Source organism: Theropithecus gelada, unplaced genomic scaffold, assembly GCF_003255815.1.
Source record: "Theropithecus gelada isolate Dixy unplaced genomic scaffold, Tgel_1.0 HiC_scaffold_15987, whole genome shotgun sequence".
Taxonomy (NCBI): Eukaryota; Metazoa; Chordata; class Mammalia; order Primates; family Cercopithecidae; genus Theropithecus; species Theropithecus gelada.
Genome location: NW_020257754.1, coordinates 351,383 through 373,117, shown reverse-complemented (window position 1 = coordinate 373,117; position 21,735 = coordinate 351,383). Strand labels below are relative to the sequence as shown.

Sequence of the window (21,735 nt, the reverse complement as noted above, 5' to 3'; positions counted from 1 at the left end):
TGGCTTCACCTAGTGGGTCCCACACTGGGGCTGCAGGCGGAGCTGCCCACCAGTCCCGAGCCAGGCCTACGCTCCTCAGCCCTTGGGCGGTTGATGGGACCAGGCACCTTGGAGCAGGGGGCGGTACCCGTCATGGGCGCTGGGGCTGTGTGGGAGCTCACCGGGGAGGCAGGGCTCGGACATGGTGGGCTGTAGGTCCTGAGCCCTGTCCCATGGGGAGGCAGCTGAGGCCCGGCGAGAATTCGAGTGCAGCGCCAGCAGGCTGGCACTGCTGGGGGACCCGGCGCACCCTCTGCAGCTGCTGGCCCAGGTGCTAAGCCCCTCACTGCCCTGGGCTGGTGGTGCGGGCCAGGCGCTCTGAGTGTGGGGCCCACCGAGCCTGCGCCGGTGGGAACTCACACTGGCCTGTGAGCACGGTTCCCGCCTGCGCCTGTCCCTGTCCCTCCACACCCGGGCGCAAGCAGAGGGAGCCGGCTCCGGCCTCAGCCAGCCCAGAGAGGGGCTCCTGCAATGCAGTGGCGGGCTGAAGGGCTCCTCAAGCGCTGCCAGATTGGATGTGGTGGCCGAGGAGGCGCTGAGAGCAGGGGCTGCTAGCACATTGTCACCTCTCAGTTTGATATTAGCAAAAGTATAGGGCTCTTGGTGTGGCTCAAAGCTTCACAAAATTTAAACTCATTACTAAGTTGTTCAATGTGTTTGTCTTGTTGAATTTAATTCTCATGTCTGTGGCTTTGTCATCTTGCATCAACTTAAAAAAAAGCAAAACATTGCCCCGAAGTACAGTTTAATTGTAATACTGCAAGAGGGTCCTTTGAGTTAGAAGCTCCCTGGTGGATATTTCCTGAGAACAGGGAGTTTGAGGTGTGCTGTCTAGCTCACATGGTTTCTTGAGACTAACTAAGATCAAGTAGTTTCAGCAACTTCTGCATGTTGGCAACGTGCATGTAAACTTTTCTAGTCAAATATTTGTAGGAAGATATTTTTGAAATATGGGGTAGTAAATATATGAAAATGTTAATAGTGGTGGGTAATTACTTTCATAGGCTTTAAAAAATTTTCTAAATGGTACTTAATAACCTGTATTGATTGAAGTATTCATAGAAACACAAATTTTCAAAATTTAATCCTTCTTAAGTTGTAGTAAATAAACAGGATTATCATAAGAGAAGTTATTATCAGTATTTTGATAAAAAATTTCAAGTTGACTCTAGATATTCCTTGATATAGCGTTTCTCATTCAGGTCTGATTTTAAGACTTATCTGGGGATATTGCTGAAAAATTGAGCTTCTTAGGCCACTTCTCTGGGGGAGGCTTGATTAACTGGATATGGGATAGGATCCTATATCTGTATTTTTGACAAGTGACCTGAGGACCAGGCAGGTTTGGAAAACAACACATAACTGATCTGTAACTTAAAGTACAAGTTGAGGCTGCAAATGGTATTGTTAAATATATATAATTTTAATTAATTTTATAGAAAAATTGAATTTGTCTTTGAGATTTCCATTTCCATTTTTCACTGTTGTAGAGTTTGACAGGGGATATGGAATAACCTGATTAGTTATCTTCTTAGAACAAAGGTACACATTAGGTGTTGATTGTAAATAAATTGTGGATTTGTTGAAATAAAGCTGTGATATCGTCAGTGTCTGAAAGACGGAGATTGTATGTATCTACCTTAAAACGTTTCTTGTGAGTCTAAATGGGTGTGAAAGTGCCTGAATCTGAAAAGAACTCTGTGTTCGTTGTTATTACCATCACTGAGTCTGACTATGTGGTATGAAATCAAAGACTTAAGAAAATACATAGCCATGCTTGGGAGGGTACAAACACAGATTTTCTAATCAAGTCATAAGTTTTACTGATATGTACACATTTTCTTCTCTTTCTGGTTCAGCCTTTTAAATGAAGATATGTAGCCTTTTGTGCTATGCTAGAAAATGGTGTTTCTTTACAGGAAAACAGTTAAAATGTAACTTTTTTCTGTTAAGAAATTCCAACCTTGTTCTTTATGCAGTAGTATACAGAATTACTTAGGCAGCATTTTAAAAACCACCAGTGCCAGACCCTGTTTCTAGATTCTGATTTAATAGGTCTTGTGTGGCACCTCTACCAGAGCTGAGAACCTCTGCCTTAGACTGTTGCCATTTGTGAGAGATGTGATCAGATTTTTGCAAATCAGAAATTTCGTAGGCCATTTGATATAAGCATAGTAACTCATAATTGAATTCATAGTGAGAGAAAACAAAGCTGCATAGTGATGAGCTAATGAAGTGGCCCGGTTTAGTGACTCACCCTGACTTCATACGTACTTTAGTACCCAGTGACTTTTAGACTATTATTTTGAAAATAAATCACGATGAAAAACAATTTTTTTTTGTAATATAAGGTGTTTTCTTTTTTCCTTTTTGGCTCCAACATGCAACCTAACAAGACAGACCAGACTTGATCCTCCATTTTAGCTTGTGTAATGTGGAACCGAGATAATGTAGATAGTGATACTAGGCTGTGAATATCAGCATGATTTCTGGGTTTTTTTGAGGGGAGGGCAGGTCAATTTTTTTTGTTTTTTTTTTTTTGTTGTTCGAGACAGAGTCTTGCTCTGTTCAGCCAGGTTGGAGTGAAGTAGCACAATCACAGCTTATTGCAACATCAAACTCCTGGGCTCATGCCATCCTCCCACCTCAGCCTCCCGAGTAGCTGGAACTTACAGGTAAATGCCACCATGTCCAGCTAATTTTTTATTTTTAGAGACGGGGTCTTGTCATGTTGACCAGGCTAGTCTTGAACTCCAACCTCAAGCAATCCACCTACCTCAGCCTCCCAAAGTGCTGGGATTATAGATGGGAGCCACTGTGCCCATCTATGTATGTGTGTATGCATGTGTGAATATGTATGTATATATACATACACAGAGCAGTGGGGTTGCTGGATCATGGTAGTTCTATTTTCAGTTTTTTGAGGAATCTCTATACTGTTTATTTATAGTGGTTGTAATTTATGTTCCTACTGTCAGTGTATGAGTGTTTCCTTTTCTGTCTTTGCCAGGATTTATTGTTTTTTGCCTTTTTGATAATAACCGTTTTAACTGAGTGAGATGTTATCTCATTGCGGTTTTAATGTGCATTTCCCTGATGATTAGTGATGTTGACCATTTTCATATACATCTTGGCCATTATGATTTCTTTTTCGGTTTGAAACACCATACAGGTAGTTTGGGTTGAGGATTAATTTAAAAGTATTTAAAGATCTTTTCCCTTTCTGCTAGCATTTGTGGCATTTTTATTATGTTTGAGGATAAGGAAATATTTTGTTTGTCCCAAAGGGATTTTGTTCTAGGGCTATATGTGTAGCCTATGAAGAAAATTTTAGAAGATATATTTATGTGTGTTATCTGAGGAGGGGATTTTAATATCCGATGGAAAAACTCTTTCCCAATCTATAGTGTAGTTTACCTTCAAGGTTATAAAGTTCTATTTAAAATAATGGTGCCCTAAGTAAGGGAGAAATCAGTTTTCCAAAATCTTTATCATAGCAATTTAGATTTTCAATTTTATTTGCTTTAAAATAGAACAGTAAGTGACCGTGTTACTGAGTAAATTCCTTGTTAGTTCCAAACCGAAATACTCACATAGGACTCTTATTTCTGTCTTACTCTGTTAGGTGTAAAGATTTCTCTCTGTGTTACTGGAATCCCTATTGGATGCTGCCCTCTGATGTTTGTGGAATGAACTGCTTTTGGGAAGCGGCTTTTAGGTAGGCACTTAATATTTAATTGGTAGATCAGTGTAGGTAAGGTTAGATAGTTGCTAATAAAACCTTTGACTGTAATAGGATGTAAAAATGTTTCTTATGATATTATACAAATAATTTATTTTCTGATTGGGTTTTCCATTTTTCCCATTTTGTAGTTATCACTATTTTTTAGTACATACTGTGTATAAATGCTTTAAATTTTCTTAGATGTTAAGATAAGCCACTGTTCTTAAGAAAATTTATGATCTAACTTTTGGAAACAGTTGTTAAAATGATAAACTGGGATAAAAATAGGCTTCTACTGATGTTTACAGATCTATATAATATATTACCATCTATAATATATAATATAATTATATATGATATAAATAATATATGTAAGGCACATATCTAAATTAAAGCTGGTATACTGTAGTGGATACGGACAACTGGAGAAGGATTATATTAGTTATTAGTAGAGAGGTCGAATATTGGGGAATAGGAGGATAAAGATAAGTATTTAATGGAGGAGCAAACGGAGGAGCAGCTTCTGGCTACTACTTCCTTTAATGTTTATTGACCTTTTAAGTTACTGACTAGTTTAGCTTTATTTGCTTCTCTGGGTAATGAAGGTATTGGGTTGCCTGACCTCTTAGGTCCTTTCCTGCTCTTATCTTCAGTGAAAGAAACAAGTATTGATAAGAATAGGATAAGGCGGTGACTCTCAGACTGTCTCCTTGATACAGTGGCAGAGGGGAGTGGGACAAAGGGTTGAAATGCTCTTCCCAAGAGTAAAATTTATTTGAAGAGTATCTACTTTTACTGCATCTTTATGATTCATTTAAATAGTCTAGGCTGGGTATGGTGGCTCACGCCTGTAATCTCAGCATTTTGGGAGACTGAGGTGGGAGCATTGCTTGAACCCAGGAGTTCAAGACCACCCAGGCAACAAAAGCAAGACCCTGTCTCTAAAATTAAAAAAAAAATTTTTTTTTAAATTTTAAAAATTAGCCAGGCATCTTGGCATGTGGGCTCAGGTGGGAGGATTGCTTGAGCCCTGGAGGTTGAGGTTGCAGTGAACTGTGATTATGCCACTGCACTTCAGCCCAGAGCAAGACTCTGTCTCAAAAAAACAAATAAAATAAATATTAATTCTCATTATATTTGCAACATGCTGTGCTAGGTGGTAAGCACCAGACTTTCGGGTCAGGTTAATGTGGCTCCATCCTTCTGGAGGATGGAGTTTACATTCTGGTGGGAGTTTCACACTAGTAAATCTGAAATTACAATACAGTGTGACAAGTTGTTGCTGTGATGAGTCATCTTAAGGCATCAGGGAAGACTTCCTGGAGGTAGTGACTAGATAATGATCTGGAAATTAGCTAGTTTCAAGGACAGTAGGTGAAGTGTTTCAGATAGGAAGAACTTCATTTTTAAAAACTCTTAATTAAAAAATTTATTTTTAATTGACAATAATTGTAGGAATTTATGGGGCATAAAGCAATGTTTTGGTGTCTGTATACATTGTGGACTGATTATATCAAGCTCATTAACATATTTATCATCTTACATATTTATCTTTTTTTTTGTAATGGGCACATTTGAAACCTGTTCTCTTAGCAGTTTTGAAATAAACATAATTATCTGTAGTCACCTTGCTGTGCAGTAGATCTTGAGAACTTATTCTTTCTCACTGGAAGTTTGGGTTGTATTCTTTGGTCAACATCTTTCCATCACCTACTCTCTCCCACCCCTTCACCTCCAGTGCCTGGTGACCACCATTCTACTCTCTGTAAGAACTGCATTTTAAATATCTATTAATTGTACATATTTTGTAAATTCTTGCATTCTCAATACAGTGTGCATCCCATGAAGAACTGGAAGGGAATAGGTTCAAATCAGATAGTTTAATTATATCCTGTTGCTGTGGAAGAGATTGGGTGATTGAAATTTTAATATGAGCCAAGTGATAATATTCCAATTTTTAAAAATTAACTTTTAAAGATAATCTAACCTTTCAGTTTGGTTGTAATTTTAGATAATTGAAGCTTTTTATGTTTTCATTCTTATGAATATTTGCAAATGAATATAGTATTGACAAGAGCCACTTTGCCTTGCCACGTAATTCCACTAGCTCAAAGCTGGGTAAACTTGAAAACTTCAGCATACTCTGATTTATACAACCCAGACCTTTTTGTAAATTACAGCGTGAGTAATAATAGTCTTTCCTCCTTATTGGCTGCAGGAATGTCCCAGGGAAATTTACCTAGTCAGAATCCTGGTCTCTCTGCTTACCATTCCTTTTGTTTTGGCTCCTCCTACTCATTTTTCTAATGCTCCCAAGTATTCCATGGAATAAATTATATGTGGATGGATACATAATGTTGTAAACCTTGTGTCTGTAACCTAAATTTGAGACTTCAGAAATTATATGCCTTTTCTCTGTTATACTTTCTACCCGTAACGTTGCATCCATTATATCATGCTATTACACACAAAAAAGTAAATATTTTGTGTCATATAATTATGTAATAAGCTCTCACACTTAGTTTCTTATTTAGAACTAAGGATTCCCTCACATTTAATCACCCTGTTTCAAATATGCATACAAGCCCAAATGCCATACAACTGCCAAATCATTCTTGCCCTCCATCTCAGTATCTACTTTAATACTGGTAAAGCTTCTTTGGAATCCCCCTTTTGATGTCACATTCTGCCTGGCACCAGGGGGCCCTTAGTTGGGTACCTTACTTTCCCAACTTGAATTATTTGTATAACTTAGATCAAATCTTACCTGGGGGATCATATTCTCCCGATTAATTTATTATACAGTGAACATAAAATAATAAAAAAAATAAAATTGCCTCAACTTCTATTACAAGTGTTTTCATCATTCATACACATCTTGTGTTTTCATCATTCATATACATCATATGCTTTTACATACTTGTGATTCTGGTGGAGACTAATCTTGAATTTTTTTTTTTTCCTTGAGACAGGATTTCACTGTCTCCCAGGCTGGAGTGCAATGGCATGATCTTGGCTCACTGCAACCACTGCTTTCTGGGCTCAAGCGATTCTCCTGCCTCAGTCTCCTGAGCTGGGACTACAGGCACCTGCCACTGCGCCCGGCTGTTTTTTGTAGAGACGGGGTTTCACCATGTTGCTCAGGCTGGTCTCAAACTCCCGATCTCAGGTGATCTGGCCACCTCGGCCTCCCAAAATGCTGAAATTACAGGCGTGAGCCACCACCCCCCCGGCCTAATCTTGAATTCTGAGCTTAAAATTTTAATACTTTTCAGTGTAGTATGGTCTTCATATTTCTCATGTCAATGGCATCACACTATTCCATTGCCTCTCAAAGTGCTGGGATTATAGACATGAGCCACTGTGCCTGGCTTTATGGCCTTAAAACAAAATCAAAAATTCCCACAACAGTTTGCTTTCAATCCTCTCTTTCCCTTCATCAGCAAGCTTCTTTTAAGAGTACCTACCTGCTGGCTGGAGGGGTGTGGCTCATGCCTGTAATTCCAGCACTTTAGGAGGACAAGGCATGCAGATCACTTGAGGTCAGGAGTTCGAGAACCAGCCTGGTCAAAATGGTGAAACCCCATCTCTACTAAAAATACAAAAATCAGCCAGGCATGGAGGCGCACACCTGTAGTCCAAGCTGCTTGGGAGACTGAGGCATGAGAATCGCTTGAACCTGGGAGGGAGAGGTTGCAGTGAACCAATATCACATCGCTGCACTCCAGCCTGGGCGAAAGAGTACCTACTGGTTTTACTTCTGGGTTTTGTTTGGTTTGTTCATTTTTTTGAGATGGTCTCACTTTGTTGCCCAGGCTGGAGTGCAGTAGCACCACCAGGGCTCACTGCTGCCTGGACCTCCTGGGCTCAAGTGATCCTCCTGCCTGAGTCCCCTAAGTAGCTGGGACTACAGGTGCATGCCACCATACCCGAATCTTTTTTTTTTTTTTTTTTTTTTTATATTAGTCAAGACGAGGTCTCGCTATGTTGCCCAGGCTGGTCATGAACAACTGAGCTCAAGTGATCCTGCTGCCTCGGCTTCCCAAAGTGCTGGGATTACAGACGTGAGCTACTGTGGTCAGCCTTGGTTTTACTTCTTTAAATAAAAAGAACTTCACACCTCAACTATCTACCACCTGACTCTTATTCCCATCACCCCACCTCTGAATTATTGTTTTGGAGCTTAATCTTACTTTTCTTACCCATTTGGCACTGTTTACTACTTCCTTTTTCTGTCAGCTCTGTTAGCCTCTGGCTTTTGAGACCAGACCAGTTACTCAGCTCTTTGATCTCTCTCCTGGACTCCTCTAACTCTGCTTTCTAAATAATCTGCATTTCTTAGGATTCTGCTCTTTTCTCTCCCCATTCCCTGAATAGTTATAGGATAATTTGTTTAACTGATAGCTCCAATTCAGAGTTCTTTTCTGAGAGCCAGACCTGTATTTCCAGTTGCATATTGGTCATTTTTACCTTGCTGATTCAGATGCCTCAGAGACTCATGTTCAAACCTGAACTGATAGTCTAGCTCCTCAGACTTTCCTTCATCTGTGTTTTGTATCATGTTTACAACGGACTTTCTCCACATGTCAGTCTACATTAACTCTTCTTGTCTCCTTTCACACTGTTGCTCCTGGCTACTTCTTTCCTTCTCCCTTAACGGTTGTACTCATCACTTCCCATCACTTCTCAAACGATTGTAGTTTCCTCTCACTGCTCACCTCATCTCCCTTCTCTGTCTCCTCTTGGTTATTGTATTTACCACATCTGTTGTGATGGTGAATCTTCACTTCTAGACCTTTAACTGCAGGCTGATACTATGTGGTGTTATCATTTAAGTCCCATGCCTAGCAAGGTGTTTGGGAACCAGTGAGAAACAAATGATTAACAGGATCATTTGGGAAGCTTTCCCCAATACCAGGTTAGACTAGGTCACAGTAGGTTAGATGTTTGTGTTGTGAGCCTCTTTAGCAATCTCAGTTTTTTCTATTAAAACAATTACCATGCTTTCTTATTGTTTTAAAAATCAGTCTTTTCACAACAGGCTGCAAATTGTCTGAGGTGAAGATTGTGGCTTTCTTGCCTACCCCAGTGCCTATATGAAAGGAGTTCAAATATTTGTTAAAAAGAATGAATTATATCACTAAATTGTGTTTTAAAAATTATCTGGCTATAAGCATGCACCAGCATTGTGTGAGTGTATTTGGGGTCATCATAACCTTAGCATTATTGGGAATTATAATTTTATCACTTATTAAAATGATAGCTTTTTGTTGATTTTTTGTTGAATGTATTTCCACATTTATCTTTTTTCTTTTGTTCTGTATATCATCTATTTGATATTGATATTGAATTTTTAATGTTTATTTTATGAACTCTTAGAATAATATATTCGGTTTTGCCATTGATTGCGAATAAGTTTCTAATTTTTTATTTTACTTTCATTATACAAACTCTAAATTTTAGAATTATCAAAATATAAAAAATATTTTGTTTTAATGTACTAATTTTTCTATGACTTGAGCTTTTTAAAAAATCAGTTATTTAAAATATTTAATCTTCTTTATGGTGGGAATTGATTTTAGATTTGTGAATTATGTGGTCACAGGTGAATTTAATCTTAGCTGTATTATTTTGAGTAGTTCATACTAGTTTTAAGAGATATATTTTTACTGGTTATTTAAAATTATATTTTAGAAATTAATACTTATATTTCATGTTGGAGTTTTAGATTTTATTTTTTAATACTTTATATACAAATCCTAGAGTTTTTTTTAAGTAGTTTGTTTTGAAAGTGTTTTACATGCAACTCATGAAAGTAATTTTGCCCGGTGTGATAATTTAACACAACTCTTTTTTTTTTTTTCTTTCTTTCTTTTAGTTCGTTATGTATTGCTGGGAACAACTCTTTTAATAGTAAGAGAAGAAGGTGTTGTTTTTCTTTTTAAGCACAACAGGCTAAGCAAAAATGCTTTCCATTTTTGTTCAACTGCAGGTTTTTAAAGATAGCTTCATGGCATTTCTCTTTTAGTTTGAGTAGATGGTTATTTGAAATTTGTTTAGTTTGACTTTATATACGTCAATGGGAGTTTGTAGTCTAATTATGTATCTTTTTTTTTTTTTTTTTTTTTTTTAGATGGAGTCTTGCTCTGTTGCCCAGGCTGGAGTACATGGCGTGATCTCGGTTCACTGCAAGCTCCGTCTCCCGGGTTTTCGCCATTCTCCTGCCTCAGCCTCCCCTGTAGCTGGGACTACAGGCACCCGCCATCATGCCTGGCTAATTTTTTGTATTTTTAGTAGAGACAGGGTTTCACCGTGTTAGCCAGGATGGTCTCGATCTCCTGACCTCGTGATCCACCCGCCTCGGCCTCCCAAAGTGCTGGGATTACAGGCTTGAGCCACCGCGCCCGGCCTTATGTATCTTTTTATTTTTTATTTTTTATTTTTTTTTGAGACGAGTCTCGGTCTGTCGCCCGCGCTGGAGTGCAGTGGCCGGATCTCAGCTCACTGCAAACTCCGCCTCCCGGGTTTGCGCCATTCTCCTGCCTCAGCCTCCCCTGTAGCTGGGACTACAGGTGCCCGCCACCTCGCCCGACTAGTTTTTTGTATTTTTTAGTAGAGACGGGGTTTCACTGTGTTAGCCAGGATGGTCTCGATCTCCTGACCTCGTGATCCGCCCGTCTCAGCCTCCCAAAGTGCTGGGATTACAGGCTTGAGCCACCGCGCCCGGCCTATGTATCTTTTTAAATAGAGAATACTAATTTAATAATAGGCTATAAGAGATTAGCCTGGAGATTATACTGTGAAATAAAACAAAATGGAAAAAAGTTATTATTCCTTTATAGCAGAAATTTGCTTAAAATCAGAAGTTAATTCCTAAGATTTAGAAATTTGTTGTTAACAGTATTTGCATCTAAATTTGTTATGTAAAGCATTCTTTAAGTTTTTTTAATGATAAACCCCTACCTCCCAACTTTTTACTTTGATAAATTTCAAATATACAAAGGTTACAAGAATAGTACAGTAAGCATACCATACATTTTTCACCTAGATATTTATTACTAACATTTTACCACTTTTCTTTTTCTGCCAAACCATTTGAGAGACAGCAGGCATTATAACACACCCCTAAATACATAGATTCAGCATGTGTCTCCTAAGAACAGGGACATACTATAATACAGCCATAATTGTCACTTTAAGTTATTTAACACTGTTCATAGAATATATATTCCTATTCCTATTTTCTTATTTTCCTGTTAATGTACTTTGTATCTTTTCTTCCCCATTCAGGACCCAGCCAAGGACCATACATTGCATTCAACTCAGGCTGAGTTAGTCTCCTTTATTCTAGAACTGTTCCCTAGCCTTTTTTGGGGTGAGAAGGGGTGCTGTTTTTGGTATCTTTTGTGATATTTTTGTTTTTATTTTGCAGAATGTCCCTTAATTTTGATTTGCCGACTGTCCACTTATTATTAGATTCAGGATTTTTGGCAAGATTACTGCATGGGATACTGTGTTCTTTGGGCATGCTATCAGGAGACTTCTGAAGCCATAAGTTTAATATTAAGTTTGATCAAAGGTTAAGGTGATGTTCTCGCATTTCTACACTGTACTAGTACTTTTATCTCCTGTATAATATATGGGGGAAATATTTTGTTAGTATGTGGTTTTAGCATCCACTGATTATTTTTGTCTACTGTTACAGTGGTGATTGCAAAATAGTGAATTTTATAATTCTCTCATTTCTTCTGCATTTATTGGTTGGTATTCATCTTTAAAAAAAGAAGAGTTCCCTCTCCTTACCCCTTTATTTAATATCATTTTTTGACTGATGTGTTCACTTTGTATTTATTTTTTTGAAACAGAATCTTGCTCTGTTGCCCAGACTGTAGTGCAGGGGCATGATCGCAGATCACTGCAACCTCTGCCTCCTGGGTTCATGCAATTCTCCTGCCTCAGTCTCCTGAGTAGCTGGGACTACAAGTGTGTGCCACCACGCCTGGCTAATTATTGTATTTTTAGTAGAGACAGGGTTTCACCATGTTGGCCAGCCTAATCTCAAACTCTTGACCTCAAATGATTCACCCACTTTGGCCTGTCAAAGTGCTGGGATTACAGGTGTGAGCCACCGTGCCCGGCCAGGGTTCACTTTATAAATTTAATATGCTATCATTCATTACTGTCATACTTTTCATACGCAGGTTATGCCAGCTTTAACCATGGGAGCCCTCAGATATTATCTTTGAATCATCTGAAGACTTTCTTCTAATCATATATCTGTAGAAAAATAAGTTTGACTTTAAAATCTCCTTTTCTATTTACATTTCTTTAAATCCACATAGACTTTTCTCCTGTTCATATTGTGATCAAAAGAAAGATTTTTGTAGACCCTGGCAAGATTCCGCCATTCAATTGGGGCCAACATAATTTGAATGACTGCTTCCCTATAACTGCTTAGAAGGTTTTAGTTATCACTTCTTATCATGTAGAAGCTTACTTTAGATTTTTTTCCACTTGCAATTGATTTTCCTGTCTTTTAGGTCTAGGGGTAGGGTGGTTGTCAGAGACATATTTTAACTGTGTTTTTTGTGGTCAGTTTAGGAGTTGAGCCTGTACTGTATATAATACTTTCACTCAAAAGGATCCCAAACAGAAAAGGAAATGTGATGTAGTTGACAGTACTCCTGTAGAAATTGGTGAAAGGAGTGCTGGCAGTGTGACCAAAACAATCCTTGCTAAAATACCTGGGAGGAGTTCCTGAGACTGATTTTTAGAGGGATTTTTTTTTCTTGAGAAACATTTGGGTATATTATTATTTAAGACATCACCCAGCACCCAGGCTGGAGTGCACTGTGACATGATCACAGCTCTCTGCAATCTTGAACTGCTGGACTCGAGCAACCCTCCTGCCTCAGCCTTTGAGTAGCTAGGTGTACATGTGTGCACCACCACACCCAGCTAGTTTTTGTGTGTGTGTGGATACTGGGTCTCACTGTGTTACCCAGGCTGGTCTCAAACTCCGGTCCTCAAGCTCTCCTCTCGACTTGGCCTCCCAAAGTACTGGAATTACAGGTGTTAGCCACCATACCAGGACTTGAGGCTGTTTTTTCTTAAGGTTTAATATACTTCTTATCTGTGTATGTAGTTGATGCTGTACAAAACAGCGTATGACTATCATGCCTTACTTTTAAAATATTCTCGGGAGGGGGGAGGGGGGAGGGATTGCATTGGGAGTTATACCTGATGTAAATGACGAGTTGATGGGTGCAGCACACCAACATGGCACAAGTATACATATGTAACAAACCTGCACGTTATGCACATGTACCCTACAACTTAAAGTATAATAATAATAAATAAATTAAAAAAAATAAAATAAAATAAAATAAAATATTCTCTTGGCCTTTGACTTTGGGGCAAGATCTAGCTATGGGCCAGTAAAGCAATCTGAGCCCATTAATGATTCTTAAATCATGATGCTGTAGAGAGTAGTAGGATCTGGAGGCAGTCACTAGAAAGATGAGATAATTTAGAATTCTCTTAAAATTGTTGTGTCTTTATTGCTTAGTTTTTAACTTGTCATTGTGGCTTCCACTGTTTTTGAGATGAACTGGATTCATGTCCCCGCTTTATAGACGTAAAAAGCGTAGATAGTCTCCCCTCCACCGATAGTTTAAGTATCCCCTCCGTCATTAGTTTCAGTGTTATGAACTGATGGGCTCAGCACAAAAGAGGGCAAAGGATAGAGGGTACAAACAAGGGAAGAGACATTGCTTGTTTCAAATTACTGTCAACGGAAAATAATAGAGAGCTTTAAAAAGATCCAAGCTGGCCAGGTGTGCTGGCTCATGCCTGTAATCCCAGCACTTTGGGAGGCTGAGCTGGGAGGATCCCTTGAGGCCAGGAGTTCGAGGCTAGTCTGGGCAACATAGTGAGACCCCATCTCTACAAAAAATGAAAAAAAAAAATTAGTTGGACATGTTGCACGTCTGTGGTCCCAGCTACTTGGGAGGCTGAGATGGGAAGATGGCTTGAGCCTGGGAGGTTGAGGCTGCAGTTAGCTATGAATGCGCCACTGCACTCCATCGTAGGTGATAGAGTGAGAAGACCCTGTCTCTAAAAAGAAGAAAAAAAAGTAAAAAGACCGAAGCTTATGCTAACACCAGACATGTGAAAGAAGTGGTACAGCAGAAGCAAGAGGTATTAAAGGTTACTTAAGCCTGTTGGTATACACTGCTGCCCTGTGTTAGAAGTAGATTCTAAAGACGTACTAGTGTTCGACTAGCATGTTTTAGACCATCTTAGAAGTGTTTACATCTTGCTGGGTTTTTGGTAAATGGGACTGAATGTGTATTATTAATGTGAAGGAAATTTTTTCTTGTAGTCAGCATGGTTTAAGATTGGATGTAATACTGAAATATTTATGGATGAAATTATGACTGGGTTTGCTTTACAGTGAACTGTTGGTTGGTGAGAGGTGGTATGGGGAGAGGTTTCAGATGAAGTAAGAATGTTTTTAAGGTTTTTTTTTTAATAACAATGTTTTTAAAAAATTGAATGAAAGACCTCAAATCAACCTTTCTCAGTGGGTTCCTTGAGAGAATTAAGCTCTAATTTCCTAAGGCATCTAATGTGAGTAATGAATTAATTTATTTACTGGCAGCCACAATGGTACTAGTTTTGTATTCTTGGGAGAATTGAGAAAGTAGTCATTTTTTGTGTGTTCTGTAGTTTGAAAGGAGGAAAATTGGTGAGAAGAGCTGGTTGAGAGTGTGGAAATACATGATTGATTCAACATTTTAAAAATGTTTTGTAATTTGACCTTTGCCCTTTACTTATTTTTTAAATAAATACGTTATTTTTTTTCGAGACAAGATCTTGCTCTGTCTGGAGTAAAGTGGCACGATTACAGCTCACTGCAGCTTCTATCTTCTGGGCTCAAAATATCCTCCCATGTCAGCCTCCTGAGTAGCTGGGGTTACAGGCGCATGCCACCACTCCTGGCTAATTTTTGTATGTTTTGTAGGGATGAGATCTCGGTATGTTGCCTAGGCTGGTCGTGAACTCCTGGCCTGAAGTGACCCTTCTGCCTTGGCCTCTCAAAGCTCTGGGATTGCAGACTTGGCCTCGTTTGTTTTATACATACAAATTTTGAACTTCAGTTTTTCTTTCTTTCTTTTTTTCTGCTTCCTTCTCTCCCTTTCCCCTTTCCTTTCTTTTTCCATCCTCGTCCTTTCTTTCTTCTCTGTCTTTCACAGGGTCTGGCTCTGTTGCCCACGCTGGAGTGTAGTGATGTAGTCATAGCTTACTGCAGCATTGAACTCTTGATTTGAAGTGATCCTCCTGCCTTAGCTTCCCAAGTAGCTGGGACTAAAGGCGTGAGTCACCACATCTGGCCTTGAACTTCACTTTTTGAACATGATGGAAGTACCATGTTGTAAACATATACTAAAACTGTTGGAAAATGTGGTTTTCTTTCCAATTAGGTACAGTTTGAAAATACAGCCTGTTGAGAAAATGCATCTAGCTGTAGTTGCCTGTGGTGAAAGACTGGAAGAAACTATGACCATGTTGAAGTCAGCTATCATTTTCAGCATGAAACCTCTTCAATTCCATATTTTTGCTGAAGATCAGCTACATCATAGCTTTAAAGACAGAGTAAGTATTTGAGACGTAGTCAAGGTTGTACAGTTGAATATTTAATAATATACTATAATAGAATGTTGTTGTAATAGTCTGTTTTCACATTGCTAGAAAGAACTACCCGAGACTTGGTAATTTATAAAGAAAAGAAGTTTAATTGACTCACAGTTCAGCATTGCTGGAGAGGCCTCAGGAAACTTAGAGTCATGGCGGAAGGCAAAGGGGGAAGTAAGGCATGTCTTACATGGCAGCAGAATAGAGAGAAAGAGAAAGAACACCACACTTTTAAACCATCAGATCTCATGAGAACTGATGGTTATCACGAGAACAGTAAGGGGGAAACAGCCCTCATGATCAAATCATCTCCCACTAGGTCCTTCCCTCGACACGTGGGAATTACAGTTCGAGATGAGATTTGAGTGGCAACGCGGAGCTATACCATATCAGTTGTTTTATTTCTTCACTGCACAAAAATATTTGTTCTGTAACACCACCCTTTTAAAGTGGGGAGTGCTCCTTGAACCACTTCCATCTGAGTCCAGGTCTAAGGTGAAAGAGGAAGGTTCATTTTTGAACGGCGGTGGGCTACTTAAAAGTAAGTTCTTGGTGAAACATGGAGGTTTTATTTTAGGGACTCTAGTTCCAGGATGCTTTGACTAAGAAGTTCTATGATTTATTTTGTCTGTATCCTTTCCTTGGGAGTGCCTGAATCAGAGCTTATATAAAGGTTTTAATCCTGTTTTGAGAGGAGAGAATTCTTGATTAATAATATGGCGGGAAGTGGCTTCTGGTTCTGATAAGTAAGTTATTTATTTTGGTTTTGTATTAGTTAAAATCAATTTGGCAACAGTGGCAGAAAACCCAAAATAACAGTGGCTTAAACAGGATTTAAGTTTATTTCTCTCTCCCATGAAAGTAGGTTGTCTGGATTATATGGCAGTTCTTTATCTTCAGATACTCTGGCTTCGTCTGACTGTGGCTAAGCCATTTTCAACATGAGGCTTCTGCTTGATGGTCCATGATGACTACTTGGACTCCAACCAATGCACCCATATTCTATTCAACTTGAGGACAGGGAGTGAAAAAGGGCAGTATCCTTCTCTTAAGGGTACTTTCTAGAAGTCATTGTGACATTTCTGCCAGTATCCCATTGGTCTGAATTTAGTCATATGACCATACCTAGCTGTTACAATGGAATATATACTCTTTAATCAGGTCAGCCTTGTAACTTCCTTAACAACAACAACAACAACAACAACAACAACAACAACAAAATATTACTAAACAATAAGAGAACAGATACAGGCAGAAGAAAACATATAAGAAAAAGAAAATTCACCTGAAATCTCACTACCTTTTGTTCTGAGATGGTGGTAAAGGTGATGCTAATGATCATTCATATTTTTGTTCTCCTCCCTCTCTATCGTCTGTTTACATCTATCTACTTAAGCTTTTAAATTCATTTGGATTTTTATGCTTGGTCTAACTGTAAAAAATATATTTGATGTTTTTTCAAGGTTAAATCAGTTCATTTTGCATATTTAGTGCAAAAATACTAGTTATGAGCTCAGATCTTTTAGTTTTCTGCCAAAAACGTCTATACCTTTTAGTTTTTGGCAGAAAACTAAAAGGTGTAAAAGTTTTCTTACTGTTTAAGTGGTATATGAAAGTATACCTTTTTACTTATTGTTTAAAAATATTTTTAGTGTCTATATTTTTGTTAGATAATTTTGTGAACTTGGTCTCTATCTGGATTGTTTTTTAAAATATTGAGGAATTAATCTTGTCCTAGGGGTTAAGAGAATAGTAATAGACTGCTGCCAATTATGGAAATCTTTGAAAATGTAATAGAAAAGTAAAACATTTATTGCATTATCTTAGATGCAGCCTCTGTGTTGTGTTTACACCTGGCTGAATTGTTTGTGTAACGTATACTATATTTTTAAACTTAGTTTTCCTTTGACTGTAATCATCACTGAGAATGTTTGGTTTTGCTTTTGATGAAAGTATATCAAATATTTTATGGAACATGCTTTTAGTACATGAAAGAACACTGTTACATGTTAAAGTGACTAAGATTTTATTTTGAAGTTGGTATTGAAAAGATCTTTAAGTGATTAATAAGTGGAGCCAGGAAATTACAGTGCTAGTATTTTAAAATAATTCGTAGACAGCTGGGTGTGGTGGTGTGCACCCGTAGTCCCAGCTACTTGAGAGGCCTGAGGTGGGAGGACCACCCGAGCCTGGGAAGTCAAGGCTGCAGTGAACCATAATCATGTTACTGCACTTTAGCCCAGCCTGGGTGACAGAGTGAGACCTTGTCTCAAAAAAATAATAAAATAAAATAAATAAAATAATCAGAGACACCAAAGCAGAGTGTTGGAAGTAAAGGCATTCCCTTAAACTATGTTGGAAGATACTGTTTTAAAAATGACTTAAACACAATCATAATTCAAAAGAGATCATATTCAGCCTGTACATAAACTACTTAGTTTTTCCCCCCATAGATTGTTTCTTACTGCTCTTTAGGAAATTTGAATCAGTAATTCTGTTGAAATAAGAATGAGAGATATTACTTAAACTGAATTTGAAACAATTCAGTATCTTGAAATCCATTTAGGGTACTAAGTGTAAACATGTTCATCATAGATTTTCAGATATATTTTGCTTTTTGTAGTAATTTTTTTAAAATTGGCATTGGCTATGTATTTATCAGAATATTTTATTATCAGAAGTATTCAGGCATATTAAAGCTATGAATTGATGGACAGATTTTTTAACTAGTTTCACATTTGGTGTGACTTTGAATGGAAGCATCTGTCATATATACGGTGGTAATAAAATTAGTGCTTAATTTTTCTGATTTTAGCTTGTTAATGGGTTAAGAGAATTTATACATTAGGTAAAGCTGAGGAAGACAAATTTGCAAGGGTCTTTCACCTTTCTGATTTGGGGAGTTGGACCCTGATAACTTTCATTATGCTTCAGATCTTAATGGTGAAGTCTTTCCAGGATCTTATTTTGATTTTTAGATTTTAAATGAAAACAAATACCATAGTGGAACAGAAGAATCTTTCCCTTAATTTTACAGCATAAAATGTATATTATCTTAATTTTTAGCTGTTTTGTTTTATAATCTGTTGTTTTATGATTTTGCAGAGAAAATTCAGGGTGAAACTATACTGGTTTTTTGTTTTTTAATTGTTTTAGCTTGACAGCTGGTCATTTCTACAAACATTTAATTATACGTTATACCCCATAACCTTTCCAACTGAGAATGCAGCAGAGTGGAAAAAACTCTTTAAACCATGTGCTTCACAGAGATTGTTCTTGCCGGTAAGTTTTTTCCCCCGGTGTCCTTTTTTTTTTTTTTTTAAATTTGAACCTCACTTTTACACATATGAGTCTCTGAAGAGTTACATATAATTCCAGTTAAATAATTAAATTAATAAATAGAAATCAATACGGGTACTATTTGCCTTTTGAACATGAAAAAATATTCCTATGGAACAAGTAAAACAAAAACCCTGTTAAGAATGAAAAATTTTTAGTAATTTCTGTTGAGATACCAGTTTAATATATTCAGTTGTGTGGAACTCTTTTATCTATAAGAAGGAATAGAGGTTGCCAGGTCTTAATGGAGCCAAGTCTGTTGCCAGCAGAAGTGCAGTGGCGTTATCACCTTCAACTTGTAGGCAGCATTTCGAGTTTGAGAAATGAGATAGAGTGCATCATTAAATAGCAATTTGTGTCTTATACCAAGCCAATTTATCTATTGTAACTGATACTTAAACAGAAACAAATTTAAGGCATATGAACTCAAAGGGAAAATGGGAACTATTTATTCAGTGGGGCTGTTCTTTGGTAGTGTTCTATGGTGATAAACCTTGATTTTGTTTTTTTTTATATACAAATGTTCTGAAGCAAGGTTACGTCTTTAATTTTGATTCGATTTTACCCAGTTTTAAAATTCACAGTTGTTTAGACCATTATGATACTTAAATACTTACAGTTTTGCAGCTTAAACACATAGAGAATACTTATGGTAGAAATATTGAATTTAAGAAGCACACAAGTTTCCAGAAAGTATATAAATTATGGGGAAGAACCTTCAGTTACTTCTTATTGCTAAGTGGATTAAGGCAATCCCTAGCTTATTAAGAAAATGGTTTATTGAATCCAGGATATCTGTAAGATTAAGTTATAATATTGATAAACAAGTCTGCCTAAGCAGTATCTTTGTTGCTCTGCCTTAAAAAGTTGTATCCTAGGATCTTTCTCTTCCATTTTAAAAAGCACACAAATAAGGGATTAAGATTGGTTAAAAAAAATATGTTTTAGATACTTCATGTAGGTTTTAAGTTTTATATTGAATGATTGCAGTGTCATTTAATTAATGTGTGAGTGCCTAGTATTTGTCAGTCATCTATATTGAAATGCTGGGTATGTAGGAATGAATAGAATACACAGGTTTCCTGTTTTCATAGAGCTTGTTATCTGATGTGGGAGACAGACATTAAATAATCACACAAATGTATTGAAAAAACAATAAGAGATGAAAGAAAGACGTGAGGTTATGGCCATTTCTCTGCCATTTTGTTATGGTACTTTATTAATACTTGGAACCATGGCACTTTGTTAGCACTTTATTAACAAGTTTATTATTGATGTTGTTATATGAAATTTGCCAGATAATTTAATGCTGTAATCTAGTTAAATCCCTAAATGGAATTTTAAGTACAAGAACTACTTGAAACCTGTCAAATTGACCTCATACTTTACTGTTACTTCTAATCTTTTTAACCAGATTTAAGTAAATTGGTGCTTTATTTTTTTTTATTTTTTTATTATTATTTTTATTATTATTATACTTTAAGTTGTAGGGTACATGTGCATAACGTGCGGGTTTGTTACATATGTATACTTGTGCCATGTTGGTGTGCTGCACCCATCAACTCGTCATTTACATCAGGTATAACTCCCAATGCAATCCCTCCCCCCTCCCCCCTCCCCATGATAGGCCCCGATGTGTGATGTTCCCCTTCCTGAGTCCAAGTGATCTCATTGTTCAGTTCCCACCTATGAGTGAGAACATGCGGTATTTGGTTTTCTGTTCTTGTGATAGTTTGCTAAGAATGATGGTTTCCAGCTGCATCCATGTCCCTACAAAGGACACAAACTCATCCTTTTTTATGGCTGCATAGTATTCCATGGTGTATATGTGCCACATTTTCTTAATCCAATCTGTCACTGATGGACATTTGGGTTGATTCCAAGTCTTTACTATTGTGAATAGTGCTGCAATAAACATACGTGTGCATGTGTCTTTATAGCAGCATAATTTATAATCCTTTGGGTATATACCCAGTAATGGGATGGCTGGGTCATATGGTACATCTAGTTCTAGATCCTTAAGGAATCGCCATACTGTTTTCCATAATGGTTGAACTAGTTTACAGTCCCACCAACAGTGTAAAAGTGTTCCTATTTCTCCACATCCTCTGCAGCACCTGTTGTTTCCTGACTTTTTAATGATCGCCATTCTAACTGGTGTGAGATGGTATCTCATTGTGGTTTTGATTTGCATTTCTCTGATGGCCAGTGATGATGAGCATTTTTTCATGTGTCTGTTGGCTGTATGAATGTCTTCTTTTGAGAAATGTCTGTTCATATCCTTTGCCCACTTTTTGATGGGGTTGTTTGTTTTTTTCTTGTAAATTTGTTGGAGTTCTTTGTAGGTTCTGGATATTAGCCCTTTGTCTGATGAGTAGATTGCAAAAATTTTCTCCCATTCTGTAGGTTGCCTGTTCACTCTGATGGTAGTTTCTTTTGCTGTGCAGAAGCTCTTTAGTTTAATGAGATCCCATTTGTCAATTTTGGCTTTTGCTGCCATTGCTTTTGGTGTTTTAGACATGAAGTCTTTGCCCATGCCTATGTCCTGAATGGTACTACCTAGGTTTTCCTCTAGGGTTTTTATGGTATTAGGTCTAACATTTAAGTCTCTAATCCATCTTGAATTAATTTTCGTATAAGGAGTAAGGAAAGGATCCAGTTTCAGCTTTCTACTTATGGCTAGCCAATTTTCCCAGCACCATTTATTAAATAGGGAATCCTTTCCCCATTTCTTGTTTTTGTCAGGTTTGTCAAAGATCAGATGGCTGTAGATGTGTGGTATTATTTCTGAGGACTCTGTTCTGTTCCATTGGTCTATATCTCTGTTTTGGTACCAGTACCATGCTGTTTTGGTTACTGTAGCCTTGTAGTATAGTTTGAAGTCAGGTAGCGTGATGCCTCCAGCTTTGTTCTTTTGACTTAGGATTGTCTTGGAG

The 21,735-nt window shown here is 37.7% G+C and overlaps 1 protein-coding gene across 2 annotated transcripts in view; it reads left to right on the top strand.

Moving 5' to 3' along the window:
• The window catches only part of LOC112617273 (glucoside xylosyltransferase 1), a 70,026-nt gene that overhangs the window by 15,205 nt on the left and 33,086 nt on the right, over positions 1 to 21,735 (top strand). The window contains exons 2-4 of one of the 2 annotated variants that reach the window (XM_025374013.1): positions 3,665 to 3,757; positions 15,250 to 15,421; positions 18,617 to 18,742. In XM_025374013.1, coding sequence (XP_025229798.1) covers positions 3,665 to 3,757; positions 15,250 to 15,421; positions 18,617 to 18,742 — 391 coding nt within the window. The remainder of the gene's footprint in view (positions 1 to 3,664; positions 3,758 to 15,249; positions 15,422 to 18,616; positions 18,743 to 21,735) is intronic. The other variant, XM_025374014.1, reaches the window with a different exon arrangement.